General features: G+C 39.6%; 1 protein-coding gene across 1 annotated transcript in view; it reads left to right on the plus strand.

Moving 5' to 3' along the window:
• The window catches only part of Samtor (S-adenosylmethionine sensor upstream of mTORC1), a 56521-nt gene extending 53511 nt beyond the window's left edge, over nucleotides 1-3010 (plus strand). Inside the window, exon 5 of the mRNA XM_076566195.1 lies at nucleotides 703-3010. Within this exon, the coding sequence (XP_076422310.1) occupies nucleotides 703-1332 (630 nt within the window). The 3' untranslated portion in view covers nucleotides 1333-3010. The remainder of the gene's footprint in view (nucleotides 1-702) is intronic.
• Nucleotides 3011-19148: the final 16138 nt, after the last annotated feature.

A 19148-nucleotide genomic window follows, 5' to 3' on the forward strand; every position in this document is an offset into this window, starting at 1 on the left:
AACAATTTCCAGCTCTGATCACCTCCTTAGAAGTTCTTTTTTTTTTTTTGTCATATTTGGCTAACTGTTGATAATAAACTGAATATAAATGTGCCTAACACAGAAATGAATCATTCCTGTATGTTCTTATCCAAATTAAATTCTAAATAAGCATCAGTTTTTAAAAGGTGCTTTAAATTATTCCTAATTTTGAGAGTGTGCATGTATTTGTTTGCATGTATAGAATGATGATTAGAAGTTACAGGGGCTTACTTAGTGAAAATTTTTAAGTTTAGTTGAGAACAGGGCATGGTGGTACACACATACAATCCCAGCACTTGAAAGGAGGAGATGGGATCAGGAGCCCTGAGTTAGCCTTGACTTTGAAGTTTAAGACTACCCTGGACCACAGGAGACCCTGTCTCAAAAAAACAAAAAATAATGGAAGAAAAGAAAATCTGTGTAGAGTTAGAAGGAAAAGGTCGTCATTACTGAGTTCTATCGAAAAGCTGTGAGATGTTAAATGTTGTGGTGTGAAACTTACGTTATAGGTTGAACATATTCTTGAAACTGTTTTTGTTTTTTTCTCTTCTGAGACAGGGTCTCATTATGTCACCCAGGCTGGCTTCTAACATACACAGTCCTGAGTACTGGGATTACAGGCATGCCTACAACACTCTTTGAAATTCTTAACATGCCTTCATTGTTGTTTTCTTTCTACAGAGTGTGTACAAGTGTGACTTCCTGAACTTGCAGCTTCAGCAGCCACTCCAGCTTGCACAAGACGCTATAGATGCTTTTCTGAAGCAGCTGAAAAATCCTATCGATTCTCTTCCTGGAGAACTTTTCCATGTGGTTGTTTTCTCTCTCCTCCTGTCCTATTTTCCGTCACCCTACCAGCGATGGATTTGCTGCAAGAAAGCCCATGAGCTGTTAGTGCTGAATGGCTTACTGCTCATCATCACCCCCGATTCCTCCCATCAGAACCGGCATGCTATGATGATGAAGAGCTGGAAGATTGCTATAGAATCCCTGGGCTTTAAGCGCTTCAAGTATTCAAAATTTTCTCATATGCATCTCATGGCTTTTAGGAAAACCTCCCTTAAAACCACCAGTGACTTGGTTAGTAGGAACTATCCAGGGATGTTATATATTCCTCAAGATTTCAACAGTGTAGAAGATGAGGAGTATTCTAATCCTTCTTGCTATGTTCGATCAGATGTAGAAGATGAACAACTAGCATATGGTTTCACAGAGCTCCCTGATGCTCCTTATGACTCAGATTCTGGAGAAAGTCAAGCCAGCTCTATTCCATTCTATGAGCTAGAGGATCCCATCTTACTTTTAAGTTAATATAAAAGCAAAAAGCCCTTCTTTCTATTCCAGACTCCTAAACTAACTGCTTACACTAATCAGAATACTAACGTGAACTCAGTATTTAAAGCCTGGTTTGCAGAGAAGAAATGCAAACGTTTACAGAGTTTGCTATTTTTTTCTACTTCTGGATTTCAAAATTTATTCTTATATAGGAAGCTTAAAGTTTCATGCAGAGTGACTTTGTCTTAGCAGAAACCACTGTTCCTTTAGCATTTTGCATTAAGATTTTAAAAGGTACCTCTTTTCTCTATAGTGCTGTTGTGAAGTCTAATTTACTGTGCATTTTCCTTTTTAGTCCAGTGTTGACTTTACACCATTGTCTTGAGGAACCTTAAGATGTGTAGAAAGCTGTAGATTGCACTTTGATGACTCACAAGTTAAATATTTCACACATAGGTTGGTTTAGTTGTTCATGGTACACTTTTCTTTTAAATTGTTACCTATTACAGAAAACATTTTCTACTCAGTTTCATCTACTGATACAGTGTTTCTGATCTTTTTGAAATTGGTGACAACTCTTAATATTAAGCTCATTTGAAAACATTAGACATTGGAAGAGACGTTTCCCGAAGTATGTTCTAATTTCATTAACACAGCACAGCAAATACCATTGCCAAAGTAATATTTCCATGACTTTCTTACTGATTTAGGCTTTGGTGTTCAGTCTGTTTTACCTGTGAAAGTTCATTTTTATTTTTTAAAACTCAGAGTACATTTATAAAATGTTCTGTTTAAGCAAGGAGCAATGTTTAATACTCAACACTGACTGAGACCACCTTTGTGAAAGGGTTTGCACTTAGAAGAGTATATTCTATTGAGACCAGCTCTGATAGGGTCCTACCTGTCCATTAAGGCACTGCTGCACTACAAGTTTGGAATTACATGAACGTTTTTGAAATTAACCCTCTACTGATAATCTCGTAGAATGGTCTTGACCTTTTAATATCCTAATTTCTTTCTAAGCCCTAGCAGATAATTTTCTGTGACTATATAAACAATTAGTTGGCTGTGGGAAATTTCCCTTTCCACATTGATAAATGCCTTTCTGTGTTTCTGAATCAGAAGCAAATGATTAACAAGAAATATATGTCCAAACAAGACAAGTTTAAACAGTTAAAAACATATAGTCCACATTGTCTTGTCAGCCAGCAATTGTCATGTAAACTATCATTTTTAAGAGTGCCACTGTGTGGATTTTTTTCAAGTGGTTATTACATTAAAATTACCTCATACTGAGGTTTTTGCACTGAAATATAACAGTTTCAGATTTCATGGTTAATGGTGTGTGTGTGGGTGTGTGGGTGTATGTGTATGTGCGCACAAGCGTGTGTGCCTGCGCACACGTGTGCATGTGTGTATTTTTAAAAGGAAACTTGCATTTTCAGTAGTTAATCCTAAATTTCATAAACTGCACTTCTTTACTCTGGTAAACTGATGTTTTTGTGCTTATTGTGAATTGCTATAGTTAACTTTGAATGTCAAATTTTATTTAGAAATACATAAACTTACCCTTTAAGATAGGTTCATTGTGTATATCCAATATTTCAAGTTCAGTTTCACATGCTAAATTAATGAAAGTGACATGATTATAACTAATTTTAGAAAGGTCAGTTGTGTAAATGCAATAAACATTGGTTGTTCAAATATGCCATAAGTAACTTGAAATTTTTCATTTGCTTTCAATAGCATACAGTTCTATAATTATTAGGGTTAATATTTCTTTTCATTTAGGCACTACAGGACAATATCTTAGAGCTCCCTCAAAAGAAAAGACAAAGAATGAAAACGCACTGTATTCAGGATAAAACAAAACTATGTTTTGGTAGCATCCCTCTTACCATATTCTCTTGTTTTATTTACTAATTACAATTCTAAGAGAAAACAAAACAATACACCAAATGAAATTGCTTTGAAAGTAAATGAAACAGTGCTTTGGAAAGTTGATCTAGGTATGACCTACAGCAAAATATGTTGGTGCTATACATTCTTCTGATTGTTTACTGATGTTGAGTCTGCTTTTTCCAAGGTGTGCATGATGTATTTTAAGTAGTACTTAAAAATATCTCTTTATAAGAACTACTACCACTTAGTATAAATATGTTTGATTTTATATCATTTGTTACTGTAAACTCAGCTTACTCAAATTAGAACTTACGCCAATACGTATTCCACAAGGCCAGTTGAGGGTGTAAGTGCTGAAACATGAGCAGTCACTGGGTTGGGGCCAGATTATATAAGTAGTGACCAGTGAAGTTAGTAGGGCCTCTCAGTATTGTATGGGTACGTTAAAAATGGTTTCATTTGGATATAAATAATTTAAGGGACTTCCCGTCACATTTACAGCAATCCCTCCAAAATAATCCGTTATTTCAAAAACAGACGATAATCATGTGGTTGGTTGGGCTCATCGGGATTGTGAACAGATCATGTGCTTTTATCATAGTTGCAAAGTGGTTGGAGATAGTATACCTGAAAATGTACGTCCGTGTTTGTTGTATTTTTTCACATTTTGTGAACAAAGCACATTTATTAAAAAAAATTTAAATTTTCTAATATTCTTTGTCTGTTGCTTGTAAACTGAAAGGCTTTTTTGTTGTTGTTGTTGTTTCTGGTTTTTGGAGACAGGGTTTCTCTTGTAGCCCTTGGCTGCCTGGGAACTTGCTCTGTAGAGCAGGCTGCCCTCACATTCAGAGATCTGCCTGCCTCTGCTTCTCATGTGCTGGGATTAAAGGTGTACAGCACCACTGCCCTCCAAGGCCACTGCCCAGCAAAGCTTTTGATCTTTGGTGTGTTTCATCAAGAAATTTGAAAGCTGATTGGCAATTTAGTATCATAAATTCACTCCAGAGATCCAGAGAGTGCAGGTGATTTTCAGTTAACGAACACTGCCATCTTCATGAAATACCAGCAGACATTCTTATTAAGTATATGTCCACCATATGTCATTGATTCTCAATGAAAATAAAATGTGATGGCAGTTGTTATAGTTAAGTATATCTGCCCCTTTAGGCCAGTGTTCAGCTTTCTCATGAAAGATTTTTAATTGAACAACTGTTCGTATTTTACTGTGTACAATATGCTGGGGAAGCAGCAGGCATGGGACTGACCATAGTCCCCTAGCTTTCTTGGCGCTTATAATATAATGGAAAAGTCAAGCATCCTTGTCCCATTTTCTGTGTGAGGAACGACTGCTTACTGATCCTATAGGTTTCCTGTTTCAGCTTAGAATCCTGCCTTTATTTCCCAGAAGTGGAATAGGAGTTGTGGGCAGAAGGTTTTAAACACTCACAAACACATGCTCACAAGCACAAGAACCGTTCAGCAGATAGGATTGCTCAGCACTCCAGAAAACACAAGCTAAGTAGAAAATCTGATTGTAAAAGTAATAAAAACACACTGGAGCACTTGTCCATTTCCCACAATTCCTTGAGTTCAGTACAGCAGTGACACTCCTCAGTAAGCAGTCAGTGGAGGGTAGAATTAAGATTTGGGCGGGAAGGTAGCTCAGGGAGAGAATGTGCTTAGCATGCACAAGGCCCCAGCTTCTATCTCCTGCACTACATTAATAAAACACCAGTGTTTCACATTATTACATAACAAAGGTAGAAGCTCTCATAGTATCTATAGTAGTCAATGGAGAAAAATCACATGATCCACTGTGAACACTGACCCCTGACAGTATCAGTCTTGGTATTGTGCAGTGCCCAGAGGAGAGGCATTTTACCATAGCCAGCAATTGCAGTAACTTTTAGGCCTTCCCTACAAGTGTTATAAAGGAGAGAAGTTTCCTAAACAATGCTCATGTCTCGATAGAGAAATGCAAATTTCAACAATTGGAACGTATTTGATGTAGCTTTAACTTTGATTTGAATGTAGTATCCTTAAATTGAATGCTTTATTCTAAAAATAGGCCCACAATTTCAGTAGCTCACTGTGTGTTTTGAGGTTTGTTTTGTTGGGGGTTTTGTCTGTTGTATTTATTTCCTTTTATTGAAACAAACTTACCATGTAGTCTAAGATGGCCTCAAACTCCCAGAAATTCTCTGGCCTTGGTCTCCTAACTCTTGGAATTGGAGGCATGAGCCACCACACCTGTCTTGTTAAGATAATATTCCTCTTACTTGTAACTCTACTTAATAGTAATTTGTATTTAATAGAAATATTTTCCATCTTAGCTTTATTTTTTAAAGGATTTATGTTATGTGTATGAGTGTTTGCCCACGTGTATGTGTGTACCATTTCCAAACTCCCAACTCCCCTGTAATGGAGTCCAAAATCACAGAAATAGCTGAAGTGTCTGTGACAGAATTCAGAATCTTACTTTGTAAAAGAGTTAATGACATACAGAGGAATCAAACAGTTGCACAAACAAAGGAAATCCAAGACCTTGACAGGATAATCTCCAAAGTAAATTTTAAACAGTAATTGGAGACAGAGTCTGAATTATGGAGGGAAATTAAACAAGAACAAAACAAATACTGGAAAGAAAGGGTCAATAACTAGAAAGCATCAACAGACTATGCCATGCAGGAAAATGAATTGCAAGGATAAGAAACAATAATATAATCAGACATGTTGGGGGGGGGGACATTAAAGAGCATGATCGGTACTTCCAAGAAGTTTTAGATACATTCAAGAGTCTAGATATAAAACTTCATGTCACAGAAGAAAGGAATCGACATTAAAATCAAAAGGAATAAGCTGTTAAATGAAATTATAGCAAAAACAAGCCTAGAGAATGAAGTAGACATCCAAGCACAAGAGACATCTGCAATTCCAAATAGATATTCCAAGAGAGGAAACTTCATGACACATTATAGTCAAGATGTCAAAAAAAAAAAAAATGAAGTAATACTAAATGTGGTAATAGAAAACAATCAACTCACAAAAGTAGGAATTATAATAACCTCAAACCTTTAATCAGTAATCCTGAGAGCCAGAAAAATACAGAATGGTGTTTCAAGCTAAGTAAAGTAAGTATGAAGCAAGAATGCTATGTCCAGCAAAGTTATCTTTCAAAATTGATGTAGAGATAAGCATATTTCAAGACAAACACCAAGTCAAGACAATTCATAACAACCAAGCCAACATTCCAGCAAGTTCTGAAAGGAATTCTCTGCCTGGAGGAGGAAGAAATACAGCTTCTAGGCAAACACATCAGAGGGCACACCAGGAAAGGAACAAACAAATGAAAAAAAAAAAAAAAAAAAGCCAGGAAAGTATCAATCATGTCTAACAGCAAAACAGTAAACCCTCAAGACTAGTAGGAGAGAAATAAAAGAGATACCAACACTCCGGTCAGCAGCATCACCTAACAAGTCCTTAGACATTAGCGGGCTCCTTTCAATAAATATTAGTGGTCTCAGTTGGCCAATGAAGAAGATACAGAACTGTCTGGAATAAAATTAAGAGCCATTTATTTATTGCCTTGATGAAACACACCAGCGAAGACATAGAAAATCTAAGTACCAAAGGATGGAATTGAATTGCCAAAGTAGACTTCAAAACTAATCACAAGAGATAAAGAGCAGCACTATGTATTTATAAAGGAAAAACAAGCCAAGAGAATACACTTGTAAACATTTAGCCAGAACCTTGAGCTTCAAGTTTCATGAAACAAACACTGAAAAGCACTAAAAGGTCACAGAGATTACCTACCACAGCAACAGTGGGAGACTTCAGTCCCCCACTTGGATATTTAGACAGGTTTTCAAACCTAAAATTTCAAAGTTAAAGTAAAATTACAAGTTATTTCAAAGGGGGGTTTGGAGCCGCTGGCTACTTGTTCCAGAGGACCCAGGTTCAATTCCCAGCACCCCAGCTCCCTAGCACACACATGACAGCTCACAATCATTTGTAACTCAAGTCCTAGGGATTTGACACCCTCTTTGGGCCTCTATAGGCATTGGATGTGTGTGATGCATAGACACACATGTAGAAAAAAAAAACAAACCCACAGACTTTTTTTTTTTTTTTTAAGCTAAAGCATGTCTATTGGTGGTGTCCTTGTTAGGACATGTTTAGGAAGTCCTGTTGGTGAGACTTCATGGTTATAGGTTCGGACATTTCTAGGAAATCTGTCTCTCAATCTCACAGAAAACTCCCTGTTCCTCTGGCTCTTTAAATCTTTCCATTCACTCTCCTATGATTCCTGAGTCTTAGGTACAGAATTGTGTGTAGCTGTGTCGGTTGGGAACTAGGCTGCACAACTCCGCATTTTGATTGGTTGTGATTTTCTGTAATGGTCTCCATCTGTTGCAGAGAGATGTTTCCTGATGCAGGGCTGAGGACACAGTTAGGGACTGTGCTGGTTTAGTAAAGCGGTTCTGCAAGGTAGACATATGTGTGAGTCACAGCAATTGAAGAAAAATGAGGCCATGAATTTGAAAGAGAACAAAGGGTATGTGTGTGTGGAGGGTGGTTACAAGGGGAGGTTTGGTAGGAGGAAAGGGAGGGGGAAGATGATGTAATTATATTATAATCTCAAAAAATTACCTTAAAAAACGCTTAGGTGCACCATCAATCAACCACATTAACGATACATACAGGGTACTCTACCCATCAGGCAGGATATGCACATTCTTCTAAGAGACACATAGCACAACAACAAAGAGACAGAAAACTGAAAAGCATACAATTGAAGGACCATTTCTGGAACATTAAGAGACACAATAAAAATACAGGGAGTTGTATTTCTTAGGTTAGAACAAAACCAAGGATGATCAGTCTGAGAACCTGACATAAAAAAGCCGAGGAAATACATAATAGCAGAAATAAAGGATGCCCAATCAAATCATATGATACACTCCACGTAAAGAAATAACTTCATTTCTGCAGCCGTTCCTTAGCCTCCTCTGCCTGTATGAGGGGACTGGGATTCATCTGCTGCCTGATTCACCCTTCTTGTTCTTTTGAAATGCAGGCTTTACTGATTGTTCACAATTGAGAACTGTGTAGTCACCCAGCCTAGAAACAGAAGTAGTTATTTAAATGGTGACAAAATAAAGCTATGAACAGGAGAGACAAATCAAAATGCACTACAAAGGACTGGCTGCATGTACCACGTATAGATGAGATTGGAGAAGTAGGGACTTTCAATTATATAGTGTTTGGATACTGAAATTAATATACTGAAGTTTTTCATGTTTGAAGCTAAAGAGAAATAAGTACAAAGCTTTGGGCAATAGGCATTGACTACAGAATTGTTTCTTATTTTCCATTAATTACAAAGCTATCAAATTAATTTATTGACATTAGAATGAAATGTCTGTGAAAATTATAAGAGCAGTAGAGCATTGCTCAAAACAGGATAGTGTTTGAGCAATTGCATTTCCTAAATTCATGCTTGTCTTCAACTCCTTAGAAAAGTCAGAAAAATAGATTTGCATCTTTGTGTTGCATATATACCATGCATCTACTGAAGATGGTCACAACCAAGTTCATCATTTTTCCTCTCCTAATGTCAGTACCCTTCTCTTTAGTATTTGAAGCTGATTTGAAGAATAAGCTACCAAGAAGAAAAGGTTTGTGGATATGGAACTATTCTATATGAAGTTGTTACAGGATTTACATCCATCCCTAGACCTACAAATACCTTTTACAGTTAATTCTCGATCCCTTTTCCAAGAAAAAAAATGAATACAAACATGATTATGGCCATTATTATTCAGCTTTCTCTCATACTCCAGTAACAAGTCTGTTTGGATGAGGTCTCGAGAGAGGGGAAAGTAAGGTGGGATGAGTAAATCATCAAAAAACTATCATCTTTTTCAAGTTGCACCAAACCTTTGATTAGGAAACCAGGAGTACTATTCCCCAAGGCCAGGTTTACATTCCCTGGAAATCTACACCTTTCCCAGACGCTGATACCTATCCCTTCATTTGTGAGTTACCCCACAAAATAAACCTCCCTTTTAACTATGTGGAGTTGCCTTCATAATTTCACCAATACTGGAGTCTACAAGAAAAAAAGCTACTTATGTGTGGACTCTGCTCCTCCTTGCTGAGCTTTTGGGCACTTGTGGGTTCTGGAGAGGCTGTCTGCTGTGTGCCTTCTGTTGTGGGTGACCCTAGCAGGCTCCAATGGTCAGTTCTAAACCCACAGTCATACAAATGATCAGAGTTAAACTCAGTGGGTCACAAAACAAAATTTAAAAGACAAACTTTGAAAAGGAAGGGAAGAGGAGTTGGATGGGTGGGTTGTGAATAATCAGAATGCATTATATGCACATACGAAATCAACAAACACAATGAGAATTCTATCCTTTTAAAAAGACACAGAAATGGCTTACCCAGGAAGGGAGCTTTCTATTCTGACTCACTGGACTATTAGCAGAAAAAAATACCAGAGAGCAGGTGCCTGAGGAAATAGTAGGAACCTGGGGTTGTGGAAGGTAGAAAAAGGCATTTTTAATGGGGAGGAAAAGCAGTGATCTAGAATTTGTATAACCAAAATTATAAACAAAGGAGTCCCCTTTGAGCCTGGAGAAATTGCCAACTGGAATGTGGGGATGCAAAATGAGACTCAAGGTCACAAACCATCTTCTCAATTTTACTTACAACATTCACTGAACTGTTAGCATCTGTTTCTCACTTCAAAACGTCAAGTACTTTAAGGAACAAATGTTTTACTGCCTCAAATGTTTCAATGTAAGGAGTAGCATTTCACATCACTGGTGAATGCTGGATTAAATATGGCTGGACAGTGGTAATACCTTGGATGTGCTTCATTTCTAAATCAAAGTGAGGCTTGAAAAAGATGGTGTACATGCCTATGATGTTATTTAAGATGGCCAGGTAGTATTTCTTAGAACATAAGAATTTATTTCCAGCAATCATTTATCTACTATACCATCTTCCCCTCTTCTGTAAATATGAGTGTGAAATGTCCCACTAAAAGGTTTAAAAACTGGACTGGAGAGATGGGTCAAATGTTAAGAGCATTTGCTGCTCTTCAGATGTCCTGGGTTTAATTCCACAGGCACTGCACACATGTGGTACACATATAGTCAAGGAGGCATACAAACATGTACATAAAGAGAAGATTAAAAAAACAATGGCCTATGGTCTAAATTTAGGTATAAAAGAGTGGATCCACCTAGATTTAACTCTGGACTATCTAACTTCAAAAGTCATATTTAGAGGACAAGACAACTGAACTGAACCTCCTCCATAAAAAAAAAAAAATCAAACATTTTGAGGGGCACAATAGTAGGAAAAACTGGAAATCAGCAAGAGAGAGAGACAGGAACTTTGTAGGAGTCAGAAACCTAAGGTGACTCTGTATCAAGGAAAACAAGGGCCCGGCAGCTGCAGCCTTGACTCCACAGCCTGGGCCACTTCTCCGTGTTACTTTTCCAATCCTCACAGATTTGTAGCCCACTTTAGTAAGTAAATCAAAATCTGTATAAGAGCCTTGCTTTGGAGAAAAGGATCTCACGTCATCTCTCAGTGATCTGTCAAGGTGCTGTAGCCCAGCAGTCATTCTGAGAACACAGCCCTTGTCTCCATCAAAATGTTCTTGGGATCAGAAAGTGCCATGTATTTTCATCTTTTGGAGTCACACTTATTCCCCTGCACTGGACCAGAGAGTAACCACCTTATAAACCCAACATGGTGCAGATGAATGACTATGACCTAAGCCCCATGGGTGCCCTGCCTGCAGTAAAAAAAGAGTAGGTGTGGCAACACCTTGGAGAGAAACAGTGTCACACTCAAGGTTCAGGACATCAGGGAGGGTGCCCTCAGAGACCAATGTGGGCAGCTGCAAGTAGATTCTTACAAGTGCCAGGGCTAAAGGCCATCCACAGTATTAATGCCATCCCCTTCCTCCATGTGCAGCACTCAAGGACCAGTTAGTAGAGTGGATGCAAGGACCAGCGTGACTCCAGCTACCCTGCTAAGTGGGACCTGATAGCTCTGAAGCACCAGCATTTGCTTCAACTCTCCTGTTCATAGGCAAAGGGAACCCCCTAAAGCAGTGAGTGGTTCTCAACCTTCCTAATGCTGTGACCCTTTAATACATTCCTCATGTTGTGGTGACTCCCCAACCAAACAATTATTTACATTGCTACTTCGTAACTGTAATTTTGCTACTGTTGTGAATTTCAATGTAAATATTTTTGGAGATAGAGGTTTGCCAAAGGGTCACGACCCACAGGTTGAGAATAACTGCTCTAAAGGATCTTTGCCCAGGTCTAGCAGCAATCCCGCTTCTGAGCAGGTGTAGATGGGGAAGAGAACAACAAAAAAAGAAAGAAAGAAAGAAAGAAAGAAAGAAAGAAAGAAAGAAAGAAAGAAAGAAAGAAAGAAAGAAAGAAAGAAAGAAAGAAAGAAACAGGGAGGGAGGGAGGGAGGGAGGGAGGGAGGGAGGGAGGGAGGGAGGGAGGAAGGAAGGAAGGAAGGAAGGAAGGAAGGAAGGAAGGAAGGAAGGAAGGAAGGAAGAAATTGTTAGTAGCCATAAAAGTTCAGAGGATCTGGGAGAGTGGTTCAGGGGTGCTCTTTTTCTTGTTCATGACTAAGCAAGCTGGGACTGCTAGGGGTGGGGTCTAGGGAAGAGGGTTAGTCTGCCGGAGCCTGTTTTCTCTCTTCCAAAAGTCAGGTTGACTTGCATTTTGCTGCTTCTCTCCTAATGCATTGCAGTAGACAACAAATGATGGTGGAAGCCAGAAGTCACTAGCAAGTACTGGTTGCTGTTAAGCTTCTCCACATGACCTGCACAACTCTGCTGTAATGTCCATGGGGGCACTCCCTTCTGCCATACGTCCTTCTTGAAATAGGACCCTCAGAATGCATGCTCACAAGTATGTATCTTAAATTGAGCATGCACAGGAATGTACCAGCCCTACAGTGCCTCCCCCATTTGAAGATATATTGGCATTCCTAATAAATGTCTCACCTTTTATTTGCTGGGGTGAGCATGCTACTTTTGGAAGTTGTGTTCTCCTACCTGTAGGTAATAACATACCTCTCCAGTCTTCTATGCTAGCTGTGATTTTTGGCTTTTCACTGAAAGTTGTGAACTCATTGTGTTCCCTTAGAAAACTACAGTCCTTGATGCTGTCCACTTCAGCCATGTTCTCACCTTGTCTGACAATGCCCAGCTGTCCTGCCTGGACCTGACACCATGGAAGGGTCCCTGAAGTTCCTGCCGCTTTCCCCTTCCATATATGAGGCCTATGCCATGCCTTCATGGAGCTCTTCAGATGACCAGTTCGGCCTGTGCTGGGAGCATCCAACATGCCTTTGGAGGGGCTGGAGAGATGCTTTAGCCTAAGCTCATACATTGCTCTTGCAGAGAGCCAAATTTAGTTCCTAGCATCCATAGTTTTAATGTAGTTCATAATTACCTATCATAATTACCTATAGCTCCAGCTCCAGGGAATCCAGTGCCTTCTTCTATTCTCCTTGTGCATACTTACACACATATGCACAGATATACATAAATAAAATACCTTAAGACAATACTTGAGTAAATTCTGTTGTACCACCACTCCTATTTTAGGAGCGGGCTATACAGAAAACAAACCCATCCATTGCTGTCTGTACAACATCTGTTGAAACCAAGAACAGTGGTTCTTTCCAGCCCTGCCACAGTAAGTGCCATGCCCAGGATCATCAATCACAGCTAAAGACACTATAACAGACTACACTGTAGTATCCAGCTCAAATTAAAACCAACATTGCATGAAAAACAGACACCTGAAGACCTATCTGCAAGACAAAGCTGCTTACTAAGAAGGCCAAAAATAAGTGGTAAGGTATTGCACAAATCTCAATGTGCCACATAGGAAACATTAAAAAAAAAAGGGTGATATCTTCAAAAGAGCATAACTCTCTCATGATATATTACAAAGAAACTGAAATGGAAGAAATGGCTGGTGAAGAACGTATCTGCTGGATTTGGTGGAACACACCTGTCAGCCTAGCAGGCTGCAAAGGCAGGCTTGCAAGGCCAAACCCTAAAGCCATCCTTGGTGAAAAAGCAAGATGTGACTTAATAAATCAGGGCTCAGTAATATGTCTCAGTGAGTCAAGGCACTTGCTGCCAAGTCTGGTGACTTTAGTTTGTATCCTGAAGCTCACTTGATGGAAAGAGAACACTAACCACACTAGCTGTCTTTTGACCACCACACACCTGCACTCACACAGTGAGTTAATAAATAAACCAATAATGACTAAGTAAAGAAGCTAACTGAGATCTCATTTGAGATACAAAGAGTGCAGATAAGCAGTTACAAAAGAAAAAACGAACACAGGGAAAACACAACTAGAAAAACGAGGCTGGAGAGATGGCTCAGTGATTAAGAGCACTGGTTACTCTTCCAGAGGACTCCTGTTCAATTCTCAGGGGACTGAAGTGGTCTGAAACTCCAGTTCCATGAGCTCCATTGCTCTCTTCTGCCCTCCACAGACACTAAAGTGGTACACAGGCATACATGCAGGCAAAACACCACACACTTAAATAAATTGAGACAAAAGAGGAAGGTAATTCATGTAGGAGATGAATGAGTGGAGTGAGATTTTAGGGAAAAAATCATTAGAAATCATAGAAATGAAGAACTTGATAAGCCAAATAAAAATATAAAGACCTGGAGCAGTATAGTACCAGAATAAAGGGTATTTGGACTTGATGCTAGGTCTTTTGAAATAGTCCAAATCAAACAGCGAAGCATGTGCAAGAGAAAGAGAAAGAGAGAGGCAGACAGACAGAGACAGAGAGAAAGAGACTGAGAGAATTCAAGACCTTTGGAGCACACTGAGTAAGCATCTGCCTTTGGAATACCTAAAGAGAAGAGAAATGAGCAAAGACAGCCTATTCAATAGAAGTAATAGTAGAAAACTTTCCTAATCCTTGGAAAGATATGGACAGTCACACACAGAGGCCCCAAGTGAACATGATGACCAGAAAAAGAAATCTTAACCATAGTGTATTACAACCCAACTGTCCAAGGTAGGAAACTGATGGAAAACCTTAGAAGCTGCAGGGTGTGGAAGTGGTAAGCCACATTTAAGGAGATCTCTGTTAAACTAACAACATTTCTCTGCAGGAAACCTGCACGCCAGGGTATGGTTAATATCTATAGTCACCTTCTCTTCCTTTGCTGAGTGCTGGACATTAAGGTGCTGATCTGAAAAGCATGAGAAGGAAAAGACTGATAGAAGTTAAAGATGTTCAGTTGATCTCTATAAAAACAAAAATGAGAGGTTAGCTGTTGATTGAGTGCTTGCTTAGCATGCACAAAAGCCCTGGTTTTGATCCCCTGCCTTGTATAAACTCACTAAGGTGGAACTTGCCTGTAAGCCTAGCACTCAAGGTGGAGGTGGAAAGGTCAGAAGCTTAAGGCCATGCTTAGCTACATACAGAGTTTGAGGCCATCCTGGTGTACATTCGACCCTGTCTCAAAGACCAAACAAACAAAACAACTACAACACTAGACCTTTTATCAAGCCCTGTTCCCTCCCCTCCCCCAACTCTCTAGTATCCACCCTTAAATGGAAACATGAATTCACTTTTTCTTAACAAATGCCATGCCTTATTTAATAAAGTCCAACTTTGCTTTATAAAACCACACACACACACACACACACACACAGTGAATTATTGAGAACCTTCAGACACTGTTCTAGAGTCCTCACATACATTTCTTCATCTTATTTTCATAACCCTGTGAATAAATACTGTTAGTATTTTCATTTTATAGACATAGAAAGTGATAGGAGATGTACTTTTTAGTACACAGAGAACAGTGAGATAAAATTAGAATTCTAAGTCAACAATATTAAGTGGTATGAACCATATACGTCTGAATTTAATCCTTAAATCTTGGATCTACCCTCAGGAGCTCTTGCTTTAGTGGATCTGAGCTTAGAGGATGATGCTTCCTTTTCTAACTGGTTCTGAGAGAAGCTGGTGCAGCTTGTCTGGGGACCATGCTTGAAGTGCCACTGGACAGATGAAGATAAGGGCTCAGTGACTTTGAGACTTTGCGTACTAGGATCACTTCAGAACACTTACTACAGAGTAGACCTGGAGTGGGGATGTAGTTTAGACTCTTCCAGATGGTTCTAAGATGTTTCCAAGAGTAGCACTTCAGCCCTTTTCCTATTTACTGTGAACACCACTGTTAGATTGCTCCCCAGTGGGGATCCAAAACTGAAACCATAAAACGGGTTTAAGTTCCTGCTCTATGATGGTTAATTTTAAGGACCTGAAGCCTTGTAGTTTCCCTGGATCGTGAATACTTTATTTGTAAACCAGTGACGCTATTTACAGCGTTGGATTTTTATAAAGAGTGTTGTGGTGGTTTTTCTAATTGTACTGAAATGTGATTTTGATTGTATGTTAATAAATAAAGTTGCTCAGGGGTCAGAGCTATTAGAGCCATAGAGTGTGGTGGTGGTGGCACACGCCTTTAATTCCATAGATCTCTGTGTGTTCAGGGATACAGCCAGCATTGGAGACATATACCTTTAAGACCTACCTGGGGGGCTGTACATTCAGACAGTGACGAGGCAGTCACGTGTTTGGGTTTACAACCAATGAGAAGGCAGAATGACTATGAAACGACTTACACACAGGGAAATCGCTCTCTTTCGGGAAGCTGGGACCACCGCAGGAGGAAGGGTGAGATTTTAGCTCTGAGCTCTGACCTCTTGGCTTTCTCTTTTACATTGTTTCTGTGTTTCTTATTTAATAAGACAGTTGGTTACATCTACAGAGTGTATAATATAGATGAAAGCACTTTGCAACCAAAATAGTACATTGCTACCATCCCATGGGAACCGGACTTTAGCCTCAGGTCCAGACTGAAGGATTATGAGGAAGGACAACAACAGAGGCTGTAGGGAAGAAATTACGTAAGACTCACTGCTGGCTTCTTGCCACACAGGACTGGAATATACGATGGAAGCAGCCATTCTTCCCGTGACACGGGTGCTATTCCCTCTGCCCTCTCCTGCTTCTCTATTAACAGGGCTCTATTTTTAACAGGTGTTGCTCATCTGAATTAACTGCTCTAGGTGAACTTCTTGGCATGCAGCACATAGACAGCCTGTAAAGAAGCATGTGTCAGAGAACATCTGTCCCAGCTGTTAGGATCATCATATGATCATCAATAACCATAGCCCAAAATCTCATGACACTGAAATGATTCCCAGGCGACTGTCTTATGCCCAGATATTTGGCTGTGGATGTCAGGGGCTGGGTACTGGTGTGTGCTTGGAGGTCAGAGGAAAACTCACAGGGTTCAGTCCTCTCTTTCCATTCAGTGGGTTTTGGGAATAGAGTTCAGGTCATCAGGCCTGGAGACAGACACCTTTACTGACTGAAGCATCTCACTGCCCTCCCAACTTAAAAAGAAAAAAAGAGGGAGTGGGGAGGGGAGGAGGAAGGGAAATGGAGGAAGGAAGGAAAAAAGAAAGGAAGAAAGAAAGGAATTGCATTTAGTCTTTCACAATTTTTAGATCCTTTTGGTAACTTTCAGTAAGATTAATATAGGTGAGCTTCAAGGGGAGAAGATTAGGAAGACAATTAATAAGTACAAAGACAGAGCCATATGCTAACTTAAAAAAGAAAAGATAAAAATATTAATGGACACTGTCACTTCCCTCACTACTGTGTGGTACCCTATAATGGAAGCAAGCCTCAGCCAGAATGCTATTACTCAATTTTTGTCAGCAAGGAGACATGTAGCAGTGCTCAAACAGGACCTGTAGAAGTATGAAACATTTGTTTAGATGTATGGAATCGTCCTGGAAAGTGTCACATTGCTAGCAGAATATTTTTTAAAAAGTAAATCAATTCACTTTATATGTGTCTAATTCTGGGTTTTTTAATTAATTTTTTCATTCAATATATTTTGATCATGCTTTTCCCCTCCCCCAAATCGTCCCAGATTCTCCCCACCCACCCAATTCCATGTTGGTTCTCTCTTTCTTTCCTCTCTCAACAAAATAACAAAATATCCAAGAAACCCCACACTCCAAAAAATAAAAATCGACCCACAAAAATGAAAATCAAAACAAACAGGCCCAAACCTAGTAAGAAAAAAAAAAAAAGCCAAAACAAAAGGAAAGGAAGTACCCCTGAGTGTGTTTTGTGTTGTACAGCTTCTGAGCACGGGGCCTCCCCTGGAGTGTAGTTGTTTTATCCATTGACACTCCGCTGGAGAACACTGATCTTCCTTTTGCCAGCAGGTGTCAAACGCAAACAGTGTCTTCGTTAGGGGTAGGACTTGGTGTCCACTTCCCCACCTTAGTGCTGAGACCCTGTCTGGCTTGTACCTGTGCAGGTCTTCTGTGTGCTGCCAGTCTCTGGGAGTTCATCAGTGCATCAGTAACGTTGGCTCTGGAAGACACTGTTTCTTTGGTGTCATCCATCACCTCTGGCTCAGTCTTTCTACCTTCTCTTCCTCATAGGTCCCCAAGCCTGAAAGGGAGGGGTTTGGTTCTCGCGAAGGAAGAGTTGCCTATGTGATATTATAGTCAGGCACTTACCTTGAATACTTCCCATTCCACAGTGAAAAATCCCTTCTAAGTCTTCATGCTAATTAATGTAGTGTAGTCAGATTTTACATAGTGACATGGAAAGAGTACTTGTGCATCCAACTATGCATATTAACCACTCTGGACTGTACAGATAAAAGATTTATGTTTATTATTTTTTTTTTCAAGACAGGGATTTCTCTGTGTGATTTTGGTGCCTGTCCTGGATCTCACTCTGTAGACCAGGCTGGCCTCAAACTCATAGAGATCTGCCTGGCAATACCTCCCAAGTGCTGGGATTAAAGGCATGTGCCACCACTGCCTGGCTAGATTTACGTACTTTCAAACACAAAATATTCTGAAGTATACAGAAATGATAAGAACATCAAGAATGGGTTCAAGGTCACAAGGCAGAGGGTCATTTTTTGAGGAAGAAGAGAGTTTTAAAGAGTCTTAGTACTAAGCATCACAAAGTAGCTAGTGCTATTTAAATAGAAATCACTGATTTAAGTAGAAATAAATTTGCTAGAGGATATTTGGTAGCTCAAAGGACTCCTGAGGATGTAGGTCTGGAAATCCATGGATTGAAACCACAAATGGATAATTAGTTCCCAAGGTCTACAATTGGCCATGAAGCTATTCACAGATGATTTAATAGCCCATAAAACTGATTAAAAGTTGGTACCAGGGTTATACTTATCAAGCATGGGCATCTTGCAACATAACATAACTAATAATGGGTGCCAGATGCCATAACACCCATACTCCTCACTACTGTCCTAAGAACTTACCTCAGTCCACTCCATTCCTGAAGTTGAAGCTTTTCTAAGTCATCAGCTTCCCCCGATGGTACTTGTGATTAGATGAACAAATTTGTAGGGAGCAAATGAAGTCCTGAGTGAATGTGTTTTTGTTAAAATGGGCATGATCATGTCAGAGATCCCAGTGATCAGACCCATGAATATGGCTAGGCAGGCATCCAACAAGTCAGGCTCAGAGGAATGACAAAGCCTTCCTCTGCTTCAAGTATAGATGGTTAAGAACTATTGACCTTTAAGTAAAACTAGTGTGTACAGAAATCATCAACCACAGCTTCCTCTTCTTGGATGACTATAACCTGAAACTGATCACTTATAGAGACCGACTACCTAGATTAGCTAACTGAACTCCTCCGGCATACAATAAGTATACCATAAGTCTACCCACTTGTTCAGAGGTATATAATAAATCCCCTGAGTTTCCAGGCCGCTGTGTGTTTCCATCAGAGTGCATGCCCTACCTGATGCTAGCTTTTCTATAATTGTGTC

Source organism: Peromyscus maniculatus, chromosome 3 (assembly GCF_049852395.1).
Source record: "Peromyscus maniculatus bairdii isolate BWxNUB_F1_BW_parent chromosome 3, HU_Pman_BW_mat_3.1, whole genome shotgun sequence".
Classification (NCBI taxonomy): domain Eukaryota; kingdom Metazoa; phylum Chordata; class Mammalia; order Rodentia; family Cricetidae; genus Peromyscus; species Peromyscus maniculatus.